Source organism: Nyctereutes procyonoides, unplaced genomic scaffold (genome assembly GCF_905146905.1).
Source record: "Nyctereutes procyonoides isolate TBG_1078 unplaced genomic scaffold, NYPRO_anot_genome, whole genome shotgun sequence".
In the NCBI taxonomy this organism is placed as follows: domain Eukaryota; kingdom Metazoa; phylum Chordata; class Mammalia; order Carnivora; family Canidae; genus Nyctereutes; species Nyctereutes procyonoides.
Genome location: NW_026575146.1, coordinates 10,524,711 through 10,539,061, shown reverse-complemented (window position 1 = coordinate 10,539,061; position 14,351 = coordinate 10,524,711). Strand labels below are relative to the sequence as shown.

The 14,351-nt window shown below is 40.7% G+C and overlaps 1 protein-coding gene across 1 annotated transcript in view; it reads left to right on the top strand.

Moving 5' to 3' along the window:
• Positions 1 to 14,351, top strand: part of CNKSR3 (CNKSR family member 3) — an 85,577-nt gene that overhangs the window by 64,932 nt on the left and 6,294 nt on the right. Inside the window, exons 6-10 of the mRNA XM_055309936.1 lie at positions 2,207 to 2,326; positions 4,417 to 4,476; positions 8,659 to 8,727; positions 8,978 to 9,124; positions 13,254 to 13,378. Coding sequence (XP_055165911.1) covers positions 2,207 to 2,326; positions 4,417 to 4,476; positions 8,659 to 8,727; positions 8,978 to 9,124; positions 13,254 to 13,378 — 521 coding nt within the window. The remainder of the gene's footprint in view (positions 1 to 2,206; positions 2,327 to 4,416; positions 4,477 to 8,658; positions 8,728 to 8,977; positions 9,125 to 13,253; positions 13,379 to 14,351) is intronic.

Genomic DNA, 14,351 nt, shown 5'->3' with positions numbered 1-14,351 from the left:
AAGGCCTTCCTCCTACTGATGTTGAGGAATTTAGCAATGAAACTGCTATAAATATATTTTCCATAAATAGGAAGGCTAAACAAATTGGGGGAATGTAAGAAGTGTCACTTCTTGGATTCTCCCCCTTGGAAAAAAAAAATCACTCTTTGGAATTTCCTGATTTCTTTGGTGGCTTAATTTTGAAAGATTAGGTGAATCTGACTGAAGGAGACAACCACATAACCCCTGTTAATTCTACATGGAGAACACTGAATAGGGATCTTCATGTCTCAGAAATTTTACCTGGTCAATGTTTGGGGTCAGAGAATGTGAGCCAGTACTAAAAAGATCATACACCTAAATGTAAAGCACAGATCTGTGTATCTCCTAGATGATAACAGAAAAAAATCTAGGTTGGGGCAGCCCCGGCGGCACAGCCCAGGGTCTGATCCTGGAGACCCAGGATCGAGTTCCACATCCGGCTCCCTGCATGGAGCCTGCTTCTCCCTCTGCCTGTGTTTCTGCCCCCCCGCCCCTCTGTCTCTCTCATGAATAAATAAATAAAATCTAAAAAAAAAAAAATCTAGGTTGACCTTGTGTTTGCTGATGAGTTTTTACATACAACACCAAAGACAGAATCCATGAAGGAAAAATTGTTAAGGTGGTTGAGGTGGAACACTGCTCTATGAAAGTGTCAAGAGTGAAAAGACAAGCCACAGACCGGGAACAAGTATTTTTAAAACACATATCAGATAAAGGACTTGTTTCCAAAACGTACAAAGAACTGTTTAAACTCAATAATAAGAAAATAAACAACTCAATTAAAAAGTGGGCAAAAGATCTGAACAGACACCTCAGCATAAAAGATGGGCATTCGATAAATAAGTATGGGGAACGATGTTCAATACCGTGTGTCATTAGGGAATTGCAAATTAAAACAAGAGTGAGATACCACTACACACCTATTAGAATAACTGAAATCCAAAACATGACAACACCAAATGCTGACAAGGATGTAGAACAGTACGAGCTCTTGTTCATTGCTGGTGGGAATGCAAAATGGTACAGCCACTTTGGAAGATACTGTAGTAGCTTCTTACAAAACCAAGCCTACTCTTAACCTACGATCTAGCAGTTCTACCCCTGGGTATTTATCTGGTCACAAAAACCTGTACAGAATGTTACAGCAACTTTGTTCATAACTGCCAAAACTTGGAAGCCGCCACATGTCCTCTAGTAGGTGACCATATAAACTGGCACATCCAGACAATAAAACATTATTCATAATCAATATTTTTCATAAAAAGAAATGATTTATAAAGCCATGAAAAGATATGGAGGAGCCTTAAATGCACATTACCAAGAGAAAGAAGCCAATCTGAAAAGGCTGCGTATTGTATGATTCTAATTATCTGACATTCTGGAAGAGGCAAAACTGTGAGACAGTAAACAGATCAGTGATTGCCAAGGGTTCATTGTGGGAAAGGCAGGAGAGGTGAATAGGTGAAGCACAGGGGGTTTTTAGGTAGTGAAACTAGTCTGTATGGTACCATAGTAGTGGTTATAAGACATTATGCACTTGTTGAAACCCATAGAATTGTACACCACAAAGAATGAGCCCTAATGTAAACTGTGGACTTTTGTTGATACTTAGGTACCAATTTTGGTTCATCAGTTCTAACATATACCACAGTAAAGCAAAATATTTGTAATATCTTGTTATTATTAACTATGTTCTAGCTATTGTTGGAAGTTGGGATGGGGAAGGAAGTATATAGAAACTCGGTACTTTATGCTCAGTTTTTCTGTAAACCTAAAACTGCTTTAAAAAGAAAATCTATTTTAAAAAAATTGTAGACAAAAATTTTTTTTAACTGTATGGGTATTTGATATGCTTACAATGTGAGTGATCACTAAGAAACCTTGCAAATGGCAGGGAATAGGTGATTCTCCCTCACTGCCAGATGGGGGTTTCTGTACAGCCCGTGGCTCTTCAGTGGCCTTAATTCACATAAGAGCTGCACTCTTTAAACAAAGCCAAAGTAGTGGCACTATTTCCTCTGATTGCAAATACAAAGTCCAAATGCCAAAGCTTCATTGGGTAGCATTATTAAAATGATTACTGACTGGAGCTATAGATTGTAGATGAAGTGCATTTCTTTAAAATTCAGCTTGAGATAAACTTGGTTAATGATTGAACCTTTCCTATTTGCCTGTCGAACTCTAGGTCAAGGTTTTAAATGGCATCTGTGACAAAACAATACGCTCTACTACGGATCCTGTTATGAGCCAGTGTGCGTGTCTGGAGGAAGTTCACTTGCCAAATGTTAAACCGGGAGAAGGCCTGGTAAGAATTCTAGAATCACTTGTTTTCTTTTAAAAAATTAACAGTATCATTTATTAAATTTTTTTCTGATTCCTTATTGCTTTTGTTACAATTCTGAATAGAATTAAATTAGATTGTCTTCCATGTAGTTAGGAATTGGCCATCTTGAACTGTTGACAGGTTTTATGTCTTCAAAATATAAAAATAAATACAGGTTTTAAACTGTACTCTCATTTCTTGAAGGGATTGTCTTAACAGTTTTATTTTTAGGCCTTAGCCATGCAAGGAGATATAAAACATTTACACAAAGGAAAGATGGTCTCTGGGTACAAAACAACATCTGTTCTGAAAGTCTGTATTAGCACTTAGGGTGAATGTGAGAAGAGATGGTTGAAAGAAATGATTTCCTTAAAAAGTGTCCAGAAATGTTTCTTAAGTGACGTATGAGCCCTATAACAAGAGGCCCTGAGCATACAAATAGGTAGAGATACCTGGCTACCTGAATCTGTGCCTTGATACCTAGATCTTCCAGCATCAGGCATGATTAATTTGCTGAGATTTAAGTGGAAGAAACTGTGAGGCTCCCTCATGAGCTTTTCAAAGCTGTGATTTTGAGAGAGCTGGGTTTCCTCATCTGTCAGAAGTGAATAGTAATGGACAGCCTGGGTGGCTCAGCAGTTTAAGCACCCGCCTTCAGCCCCGGGCGTGATTCTGGAGACCTGGGATCGAGTCCCACGTCAGGCTCCTTTCATGGAGCCTGCTTCTCACTGTGCCTCTGCGTCTCTCATAAATAAATGAAATTAAAAAAAAAAAAAGGAGTGAATGGTAATAATGATTGCCTCACAGAGTTGTTTAAAGTATTAAATTAGATGATGAGTGCTGGTGCCAGCTGCTAGATACATCGTTCCCTTGCATTCATTGGTGGCTTGCAGATACTGAGGAGGAGGAGGACGAGGAAGGCCTAGTGTGTAGATAGCTGTGGGGAGGCACCAAGGCAGTCTCTCCTCTCAGGAAAACAAAAATCAGCCAAATATCGACAAGCTCATGTTCTTAGTAAGGAGTAATTCAATATAGAGACTTCTTGGCTTCAAGGTGAATGATGGATTAAAGTAGTTTAAGCAGGGAAGACCTCCTGGAGGTGAGTTTATAGTTATTTCTCAAAGCAGAGAAATGCCCCCAGTGGCAGAAGTGTCCTCAGATGGTAAAGTTACATAAGCAAATGCTTTGGAAGGAGGAGTCCCATAGGTTGGGAGAAGTGGATTCTTCGGTGAATGAAAGAAACGGGAAAGGGGAGGAATGGAGAGAAGCTTGAAGGTGTAAGCATTTGATGAGATTCTCATTAGAGAGTAGGGTGGGTTGCTGAGCAAGACAAGTCCAAGGTCAAAATGATTTCTGAGGATGATCTACATTATTGCAAATTCAATACCAGAGTGAGCAACAAATCTTTTCCCCATCGACTGTTTGCCCTCTCCCCCCCCACACCATCTTATGAAAGTTTAATAAACATTTTTTATATGTGATACAGTAGACGGTGGCAGTGTTTCCTCTCTGGTATGGTATTCGCCTCTGAGTTGGCTAACCAGGCCTGTCAGGGGAGTGTCTTTGTCTTTATGCTTCCCTTAAAATGGAAGAGTGCCTTTCCTAATAGACTCCCTATGTTGTGTTGCTTTAATAATCTTTGCGCATATATCCTGGTCTTCAGTGGCTTAAACAAGTCACCTCCATGATGACTGCTGCTCCCACGTTTATCTGAATATAGTGTGTCACCGGACAAAGAGATGGTCAGGAGAGAACGGTCCTTGTTTGAAATGCCTCATTCATCCTGCAGGTCTGAGAAGGTGCCTTCTGAGTCCCCAGAGTTTTATAACAAAATTCTCTGTGCCCAGAACACAAGTTACAATACCAGAGAGATCGGCCCCTGATTTCTTTCATGAGCGGTTCCCTTTGTTTGCTCTCGTTCGCTCTTGTTTCCCAGTGTTTCAGGAGGCCTAAAAAAAATGAGTGTTGTTCTGAAGGGATTGCCTTTAATGTTTTATAAGATGAAGTCTCCCCGGCGGCTGTGTTTTCTAAACTTTGGAGTAATGAGTTAATGTATTTGTGACTCCCTCTAGGGCATGTACATCAAATCAACCTATGATGGATTGCACGTGATTACTGGAACCACGGAAAACGTAAGCGGACGTATCCGTTGAATGTAAAAGCCATTATGTGTTTAAGTACACGTGACACAGAATCCCTCTACTTGGTGCTGCAGCGTGTGCATCCTATTTTATTATCTGTAGTCACTGTGGGGGCCGTTTTGTTCATTTCTGTTGCTAGGACGCTGCTTATCACCAGCTGTCATGAACTTATTATTTAAATTGCCTTTTATTGCTGTCATTCACATACCTTGCCCAGTTTTTATCCCCCCCCCATTAATTATTCCCTTTGCTCCTTGGAAGTGTTAACCCGTAAGTATAAAAACAGTGATCTCCTGTTGTTGAAAACCATTCTGACAAGAACTGGGATTGGTAGCCATATGTGTAAAATACAGTTTTTTGTTGTTGTTGTGTAATGGAATTTATATGTATCACCAAAGCGGCTATTTTGGGATTTTTACACAACGTAGATTCTTTTTATAGAGTTGTGTTTTGTAATGTTTGGCATGATACTGAAATTTCGGGTTTTTTCTTTCCCCCTGATCTTTTGAATAGAAAAAGCAGGGCTGCTTCTACTGGGAGAGTCTTTGTATACTGTTAGCTTCCTTTTGGAAAGGCTGCTCCATGAAGGGTTTTTCCTGAGCCCCTCAAAACATTTTGAATTTGTAAAGAGTAGAGCCAATTGAATGCTTTATTTTTGCAATCTACACTATGTCTAGTTTTTGATGACATTGATAGGAAGCTAAAAATGTTTGAAATAGCTTCTTGGATCTGTATGAAAGAAGCACGTGTTTGTGGAACTAATCTGCTATTTAATCAACTAAAACAAGAGGAAATAATTCCTAAAAATAGAAGAAATTTGGTAACTCCTCTTCTAATCTGGTGGAAATACATGTTGAATTTTGAACTTAAGCTGCTAGGTCTTTTGATAAAATAAAATGGCATAATCTTTGATGAGGGTTTGTGACACAAACTTGATTTTTGTAGCAAGAAAGAAATGACATTGCTCAAGGCAGTGAATTTTAAGTAAGTTTTGTGATTCTGGCAGACAAATGAGTAGAAGATGGTGGTATCTTTAAGCATTCTTTGTCGAGCTACAGTGAAAATCACTGAGAAGCAATAGAAATTTTTATATCACATACATGATAAGCAATAACAGCATGGGAAGTTATGCTTTTAGGTCAGGGATGGTGCAGAAGAGAAAAATGCATAACTCATTACACAGTTCATCCCACATTCTTGTCGAGACTTAGCATATATCAGCTGAACCATAAGGAGAACATACTTGTGTACCATTCAATGCATTGTTTTGGGGTTGGATGGATTCAGAGGGATGGTGAAGGTCATTTCAGTTTTTAAAGAGTTGAAGTTTTAGATATAAAACTAAACTAACTGTCTACTGATTGCATTGTTTAACAGCCAGATCTGTGTGGCTGCAGACTCTCACTGGTCTTCCTAAAGCAGTTTTCATCTTGGATAAATGTGTAGCTCACTGTCATATTACTACCAGAAGGCACACAGATATTTCCTCTTCAAACCACCCCCCTGCCTCCTGTCCTTTGGTTTTAAGCATGAGAGGTGAAACAGAGACTAAACAGGCTGCTTTTGAATGAAGTGAAATGTCTAATGTAAGGATACATTTCCTAGAATTCCAACCAGACTCAGTAAGACTGGGTGAGAGATTTAAGATTTACCTGGATGTAGTTGATCTCATACAGGACTGTACAGAAGCCACCTAGAGACAGGTGGTTTCCATCTTGTTAAAGATCAAAAAAAGGGAAAACTTGTCTTATTCCAGCTGGCAATCCATTTGAAAATATCACTCATTCTTTTCAGTCATTGAGCTTGTGTTCACTGAGTACCTGGAATGTGCTGAACACTTGCTAAATCTCACAGATGTGGGTGAAAGGGTAGATAAGAGCCTACTTCTCAAGGGCTTAATCTGGGTATTTTACCCTAAATGCTGGGTATATTACACTTAAATGGCAGTAGAAATTGCCAGTTTCCAGCTCTGGAACAGCTTTCCAGCTAGCAGGTAAAGTTGTTGGGACTTTAGAATCAGTATGTTAGTTAGTTAGTTATGTATGAATGAATGAATAAGAGAGTGCATGCAGGGACAGGGGCAGAGGGAGAGAGAGAATCTCAAGCTGACTCTTCACTGATCATGGAAGCTGATGCAGGGTGGAGATCATGACTTGAGCCAAAATCAAGAGTCTGATGCTCCACCAGCTGAGCCACCCAGGTGCTCCCAAAATCAGAATGTTTTAATGGAAGCGTAGTGTGGTGGGTGGTAGTGGATGGAAATCACCCACTGCATTCATTCCCTATATTTCTTTATCTTGGACTCCAGGCTGAAACAATGATAGCAGGCCATCTTAGGCCTCCAGTCCATTTTGTGGGGAGGTTACCTGAGAGGTCAGGATCATTCCGAGGTCAGCTGAATCCAGTGATTCCCTATGACTTCTTTTTTTGATGTTGTTTAACACCTTGACAGGATCCCATCCATACTTCTATTCCCTACCTCTGAGATGATGTGAGAATTAGATTAGCCTCTGAAGAATGGATGCATTATTCTCCAGGTCATCACCCTTCTGCAGAAAACCAGAACAAGCATCATTTTTCAGTAGTCTGGCTCATGGTGAAGATAGGCAAGAGCCATTGCCCCAGGGAGAATTTTGGTATTAAGTTCTCTCTTTACCAGTGTTCTGCCAAATAAATCGCTTAATCACCTGGTAGGACATTTGAGAAATGAATGCCTGAGGATCCCTAGGAAGGAAAGTCAATTCAGGACATTTAGGCTTGGTTTTGAAGATTGCACATCTTCAACCAAGAACTTCCTGGCTTCAGGGTCATCTTTTATAAAGTGAACCTTACCTTAAATTAATCCTGAGCCAGGAAGATTATCTGGGCTGGAGTGATTCTGATCAGACTTAGCAAAATTGGTCTATAACTATGGATTAAGCATCTGACACATGGGCAAAAAGGAGCCTAGGTGCCTTTGCTGTTTTCTTTTAGTGCCTCAAAAGAGAAAGAGATTTGAGGTAGGCCATCTTCCTGAGGTGCCCATGGTGTGGTTCTCTCAGGCAAGGCCCTGCTCATTTTTATGGTGGCAGGTGAAATGTTTTGAAACACAACTGTCATAGTTACCTGTGCCTTGCATTGGATCTAGATGAATCGAAGGGAATGTTTCTACAGTTGAATGTTGCTTGCTCGTTTCCTGCTGAGCCTATCCCAGCAGTTGAGCAAGAAGATTTAGTGAGAATGTCTTGAGTTTGGTTGCTGCCCTCCTGACCATGTTCAGAGGTGCTATTTTTAAAAAGATAATTGTAAATATGTCTGAAGATTCAGTCAGTTACGTAAGTTACCAAGTAAAATACTCTGGCCTAGATAACATTTGATGGTAATTTGAAATCAATTTATCCTTTTCTTTGCTTTTGCTCATAGGAGATACCTTAAACGTAGAGTGCTAGTTTCATTCATTGAACAGAATATTATGGGCAAAATAGCTAATGAATAGATTATATCTAGGTATTTATATGCACAAATATGTGCAGAGAGAGAGCTATATATGCATGTACATATATTTGTAAATTTGTAGCAAGGTATTATTTGGGGGAATCAAAATCTGGACTTTTGATACTGAAAACATTCATTTTAAATTCAACCTGAAAATGATGAAAATTTAAATTTGTTTTCTCTAAAGAAGTCCATTTTCTATTGTCACCATTTTTCTATGTGAATAGCATTGTGATAATGAGTAAAGCAAGGTTGAGTAAACAAGGTTTAGTTTTAATAATTGCTTAAAAGGAGATGGGATGACAGGGTTACAGTGATGATCTTTACATTTTCAGCACTTTGTCAGCTTTTACAAGATATATTTTGATACGGATCTGTGTAAGGTACTTTTTAGAGGAACCAAAGGGTCGACTGTGTGTCGCACTCTTCCTGATGGGGTAGAGGAACCTGGCTGTTATAACTGACAGGTGGTCTGGACCAGCCGACCACTTATCTAGTTGGGAACATGAGTGCCCACCCGTATACCAGGTTCTACAGACCATGTAATCTTGGGATCATCTCTTAAGTGCGCTGTGTAATAGTTCTTGAGAAAATTATATTTCCATTGCTCGTCTGCAGAAGAAAGAAGGAAGAAGAAATAAAAGCAGAACAAAATAGAAGATTTAAAAAATAATAAGTCTCTGTGTTTGTTCCTAATAGTCTCCTGCAGACAGATCTCAGAAGATTCATGCTGGTGATGAAGTCATTCAGGTTAATCAGCAGACTGTGGTGAGTTTATTCATTGAGACTTAATACTTTTAGTATTCTCTTCTAGGACTTTTAACTAAATCCAAAGCCATTTGCTTGAATTTTTAAAATTTTTCAATTTCTGTCCAATTTTTCATAATTTAAGTAGTACTGGATGAATATATTGGTGTCTGCTTATTTGCTCACAACTGATTTCCTTGAAATAAGTTCATAGATTTGATTTTTCATAATTAATGAGTGAGTCCCTTCTCCTCATTTTCTTTCTTTGAAGGTGGGATGGCAGCTAAAAAATCTGGTGAGAAAATTGAGAGAGAACCCCACAGGAGTCGTATTGCTGCTTAAGAAGCGCCCCACGGGTTCTTTCAACTTTACTCCTGCTCCCCTGAAAAATCTACGGTGGAGACCACCCCTGGTACAGGTATCTGTTATGGTTGTAAACCTTTATCTGCTATTAGCACATGAACAGTGTTGAGTATCAATCAGATTTGTCTCTAGAAAGAAAAATTACAGGGGTGCCTGGGTGGCTCAGTCCATTAAGTGCCTTTGGCTCAGGTCATGATCCTGGAGTCCTAGGATTGAACCCCACAATGGGATTCCTGCTGAGTAGGAAGTCTGATTCTCCCTCTGCCCTTCACCCCATTCGTGCTCTCTGTCTCTCACTTATTCTCTCTCTCAAATAAATAAATAAATAAATAAATACTCTTAAAAATTACAATTTGAAGGTGAATCGTTTCAGGAATTTATGTATGTAGAATTATTCTCTAGTCTTACTTCAATGAAAATATGCATTCTAGATCTTGTACCAAACAGCGTGGCAGCCACTAGCCACATGTGACTACTTAAATAAAATAAAAAGACCAGTTCCTGGACCTCATTAGCCACGTTTCAGGGGCTGGGTGGCCTTGTGTGGCTAGTGGCTGTCATCATCACTGCAGAAAGTTCATGCTGGTCCTTTTCTCCTCTCATTTCAAACACATCTGAAGATATACAGTGTGAGCACTAACCCCGGAGAGACCACATGGGGTTGTGTCCTTAGCAGCAGTCTCCCAGGGCAGCCGTAGGGACTGTGGGGATAATCCACTCAGTGGGAAGCGGTATCACTCCATTGTTTAGTTCAGAATCGGCAACCTTGGGTGATAATCAAAAACAGACCAACTTAGAGTACTGTATAGTACCATATAATTCTAGATGAGCAGTACACTCCTTTATTGCCTGCACCTGGGTGAACTGTGCTCCATGACTAAAACCCCCTCTTGATACCATTAGTCCTTAGTGTTTATTTTTTAAATTAGGAATAAAAGCAATGACATCTTTTTTTTTTTAAGATTTTATTTATTTATTCATGAGAGACACAGAGAAAGAGGTAGAGACACAGGCAGAGGGAGAAGCAGGCTCCCTATAGGGAGCCTGATGTGGGACTCAATCCCAGGACCCCAGGATCACACCCTGAGCAGAAGGCAGATGCTCAACCATTGAGCCACCCAGGTGCCCCAAGCAATGACATCTTAATGTCTTTTTATAAGATTGAGATCGCAATTTATGTATATATAACTGTCTGCAATCTTACTGTACCTCTTCAAATGGAAGGAATGGTAGTCATCTCAGGCCTTTGATATGGACACACCTACATGTGAACCTTAAGAGGGAAGGGGGGTTGAAATAAATAACAAGATATGGAGCAAGGAGGGGCATGTAATTATAATCACTTCTTAAATAATAACTGATTAATAAATGATTTATAAGTCAATTCTTATAAATAGTTATGTCTTTAATAACCATATTAATCACACCCCAGCTGTGACAGGGCAATTCCAGTGAAAGACTCATGCTAAGAGGTCATTGGGAAGAAGCATGAAAAAGATTCACAGAGCAGCACAGTGTAGTGGTTAGGTAGGGGGGCTTGGAGCCACACTTCTCAAATTCAGATCCCAGTTCTGTCACTTGTTAGCTGTGGGACCTCTGAGAAGATATTTAATCTTTCTAAACCTCAATCCTAATTATTAGTATTTACTGTTAGAGAAGGCTGGGGCACCTTTGTGGGTCAGTCTGTTAAGCATCTGCCTTTGGCTCAGGTCATGATCCCAGGGGATCAAGCCCTGCATCAGGCTCCCTGCTCAGTGGGGAGTCTGCTTCTCCCTCTCCCTCTCCTGCTCCCTTTGCTTGTGCTCTCTCCCACACATGCTCTCTCTTTCAAATAAGTAAAATACGAAAAGAAAAGAAAAGAAAAGAAAAGAAGAAGAAAAGGAGTCTTTGGGCTAAGGGGTGAGGATGGCAAGGAAGGCAGGTGTGAAATCTGACAGTGAACCTAGCTGGTGACACAGGGACAGAAATTAGAAACTCAGGGAAAGCAGAGATGGTGGGTCTTTTGAGCATCACTGAGTGTGAAGTGATAGAGGAAGATTCAAGTGGCTGTGTTCAGGTGGTAAGTGAAAATTATTTTTAAGGAGGCTAGAGGTAGTCCCTTCACTTCTGGAAATTCACTTAGGAAGGGCATGCTTCCCTCCTCTCTGGATTTGCCCACCCTACTAAGACCCACCAACTGTGCAGTTTTGGGGAGGAGATGATGGTGAGGGAGGAGACACCTTGTTTTGCTTCTGACCCAAGGAGAGAGCCACCATCACAGTTCAGAGGCCATTTGATAGCTTAGCTACTCAGTGTTCTCACGATGCATCCAGGATATTTTCAGAATATAAACCCTGAAAGACCAACACTCCCTGGGCATTGCTAAGTGTGTGTCATTATACAGGCTTCTTCATGCCTGGGCACCCACCTCTTGTGGGGGAGGGAGCTTCTTTCCTTCTTGTTAACATCATTAATGCAGCCTGTCCCTGGAGAGATGTCATCATTCTGTTTTTAGGCCACAGTCCTGGTAAATGAGAGTTATTTTACAGACATCATCATCAATGTTAGAGTGTTAGGAGAGTGTCTATTCTGTGCCAATGCCATAGTTTAGCTCTGCTTCCATTGTTGAGGGTCTGCATCCTGTCCCTGTGTATTTGAGACATTGCTCAAGATTGATGGACTGAGGTGGTCATCAATTGCATATTGAGTAATGTTGACTGTGTCAATGGCCAACATCTGGGTTGTAGGGATTATATCACGGGGGAGACTAAAGACTAAGCCCCCACTTCTCTTGAGCCTGGGTGTCTCCCCCTAAAACAGAGCTGTCAGTGTGAGCACTGGCTATCCCAGTCCTTCCAGTCCTTAAAATGGAGCTCCTGGCCTCACTTTGGGGGGGACTTTAGGTCTTCCATCCCCATCCGGGCTAGATAGGATCTGAGGTACCAGGGGCCAGGCACAGTTCTCATAGGGTACCCCCCCACACACACACTGGCTTTCACCAGTCATCTTCGTGCCTTGACTCTGGTATTTCCTCCCAGTTCCTTTACCAGCCAAAAGATGTGTGTCATTGTAAGTCTATAGAACAGATAAGATTGAAGGTATCACATGAGATATTTAAAAATAGGTTCTTTGAGACCAATAACATAATTAAAATTAAGCTGTGTGGGTCTTATATTTTTAAAATTAACTTGTGTGGATGTGTCTCTACGATACTGAATTAAACAGCATAAGGTTGTACACTTACTATGTGACAAGCAGTGTACTAAGCCTGTTACATGTACCATATCACTTAATTCGCCCTGTGTTGGTACTGTTCTTGTCCTCATTTATTCCCATCCTATAGATGAGACACAGAGAAGTTGGGTGGTTTGCCCAAAGATACACAGCTAATGAGAACTATAGCCAGGATAGCACCTGGATGGAGTCCCAAGCCCATGCTCTAGTCCGTTATGGCCTTGGTACTGATTTGTATAAACTAGCTCATTCAATCTGCACTGCAGCCCTACGCAAGAGGTACTGTCAGTATAACTGTTTTTTGAGGAAGAAACTGAGGCATGGGTATTTAAGTGATTTGCCCAGAGCTAGAATTCTAACTTGACTCTGGAACTCCGAAGCCTCTACTACTACTACTACTACTACTACTACTACTACTACTACTACTACTTTTCTTCTTCTTCTTCTTCTTCTTCTTCTTCTTCTTCTTCTCTTCCTCTTCCTCTTCCTCTTCCTCTTCCTCTTCTTCCTCCTTCCTCCTTCCTCCTCCTTCCTCCTTCCTCCTCCTTCCTTCTTCCTTCTTCCTTCTTTCTTTTCTTCCTTCTTTTCTTTTTTAAAGATTGATTTATTTTAGAGAATGTATGAGTGGGGGTCTGGGGAGGGCAAAGAGAGAATCTTTCAAGCAGATTCCCTGCTGAGCACGGATGCTGGACTCTATCCCATGACCCATGAAATCATGATCTACACTGACACCAAGAGTCTGACTGAGCCATCCAGGTGCCCCCCACCCTGAGCCTCTACTTCTCACTATGCATCTAATCTTTCAAAATTCCCAGTTAATTCTGAGTGTCTGAAAGAGTACAAATTGAGTGTTGCTAATAGTAGTCAACACACGAATGACCTCACCCCTCCATGTTGGTTTTGGGGAAGAAGAGTTACCCAAAAATAGTCTCTAAGTTCCCTTCCACCCTTTGCACTGGCTTCCATTTCAGACCTCACCTCCGCCCACGACAACCCAGTCCCCTGAAAGCACTATGGATACCTCGCTGAAGAAGGAGAAGCCAGCTATCCTGCATCTTTATATCCCTCCTCCACCAGCTGTTCCCTACTCTCCCCGGTACGTCATTGTCCCTGTTGGCGGTGTGCACATCTCCTGTGCGTGGAGCTTCTAAGTGGCACTCTGAAGGCCATGGGGACTTTGAGGGCAGAAGTTGATTAACCCCAGGGTGCCAGGGCTGAGTCTTGAAGTTGCAGTTGTGTTAGAAAGTGGGATCCTGGGAATAGGGGTGGGAGGAATGGGTGAAGGGGATCAAAAGGTCCAAACTTGAGTTATGAGATAAATAAGTTATGGGATGTACTGGACAGCATGGTGATTATAGTTAAACAATATTATATTTTATATTTGCAAGTTGCTGGGAGAGGAGATATTAAAAGTTCTCACCACAAGAATGAAAGAATTTTGTAACTATGTGAGGTGATGGGCGTTAACTGAACTTTTTGCGGTGATCATTCTGCAAGTATATACACATATCAAGTCATATGTTGTACACTTAAAACTAATACAATGTTACATGCCAATTATATCTCAATAAAACCAGGGAGGGAAATGTGTGGTCCTTTAGGGGGAAGTGTAGGAATGGATCCAGGTTTCATCGGGCTTGAAACTACGTAGTTTGGTGGGGTAGGGGCTCTTTATGTAAAGAAAGCATGAGCTCTTGGAATGCCTTATTTTGGCTCCTACTAAAAAGATAGTAATTTTTTTGTGTGCAGCAAATTTTGCAGTGTTGTGTTCTTCATAGGACATAAAAAATATGAATATAGGTGTGATCCTCTGTGTCTATGCCTGCGTGTGTGTGTGTGTGTGTGTGTGTGTGTGTGTGTGCCTATTATAAATTCTAAAGGTTGTTCCTCTCTTAATTGATAAATGGTATAACAAGAAGAGTCATATTAGCTGTTACATAGGGAATTATTTAGGTATGAAATACAGGTTTATACCAATTTACCTATTAACAGAGAATTTAGCTCATTTATTCAACATACCTTTAGTGAGTGTAATGCCTGAATCACCGTCTTACCCAAAACAGATGCAG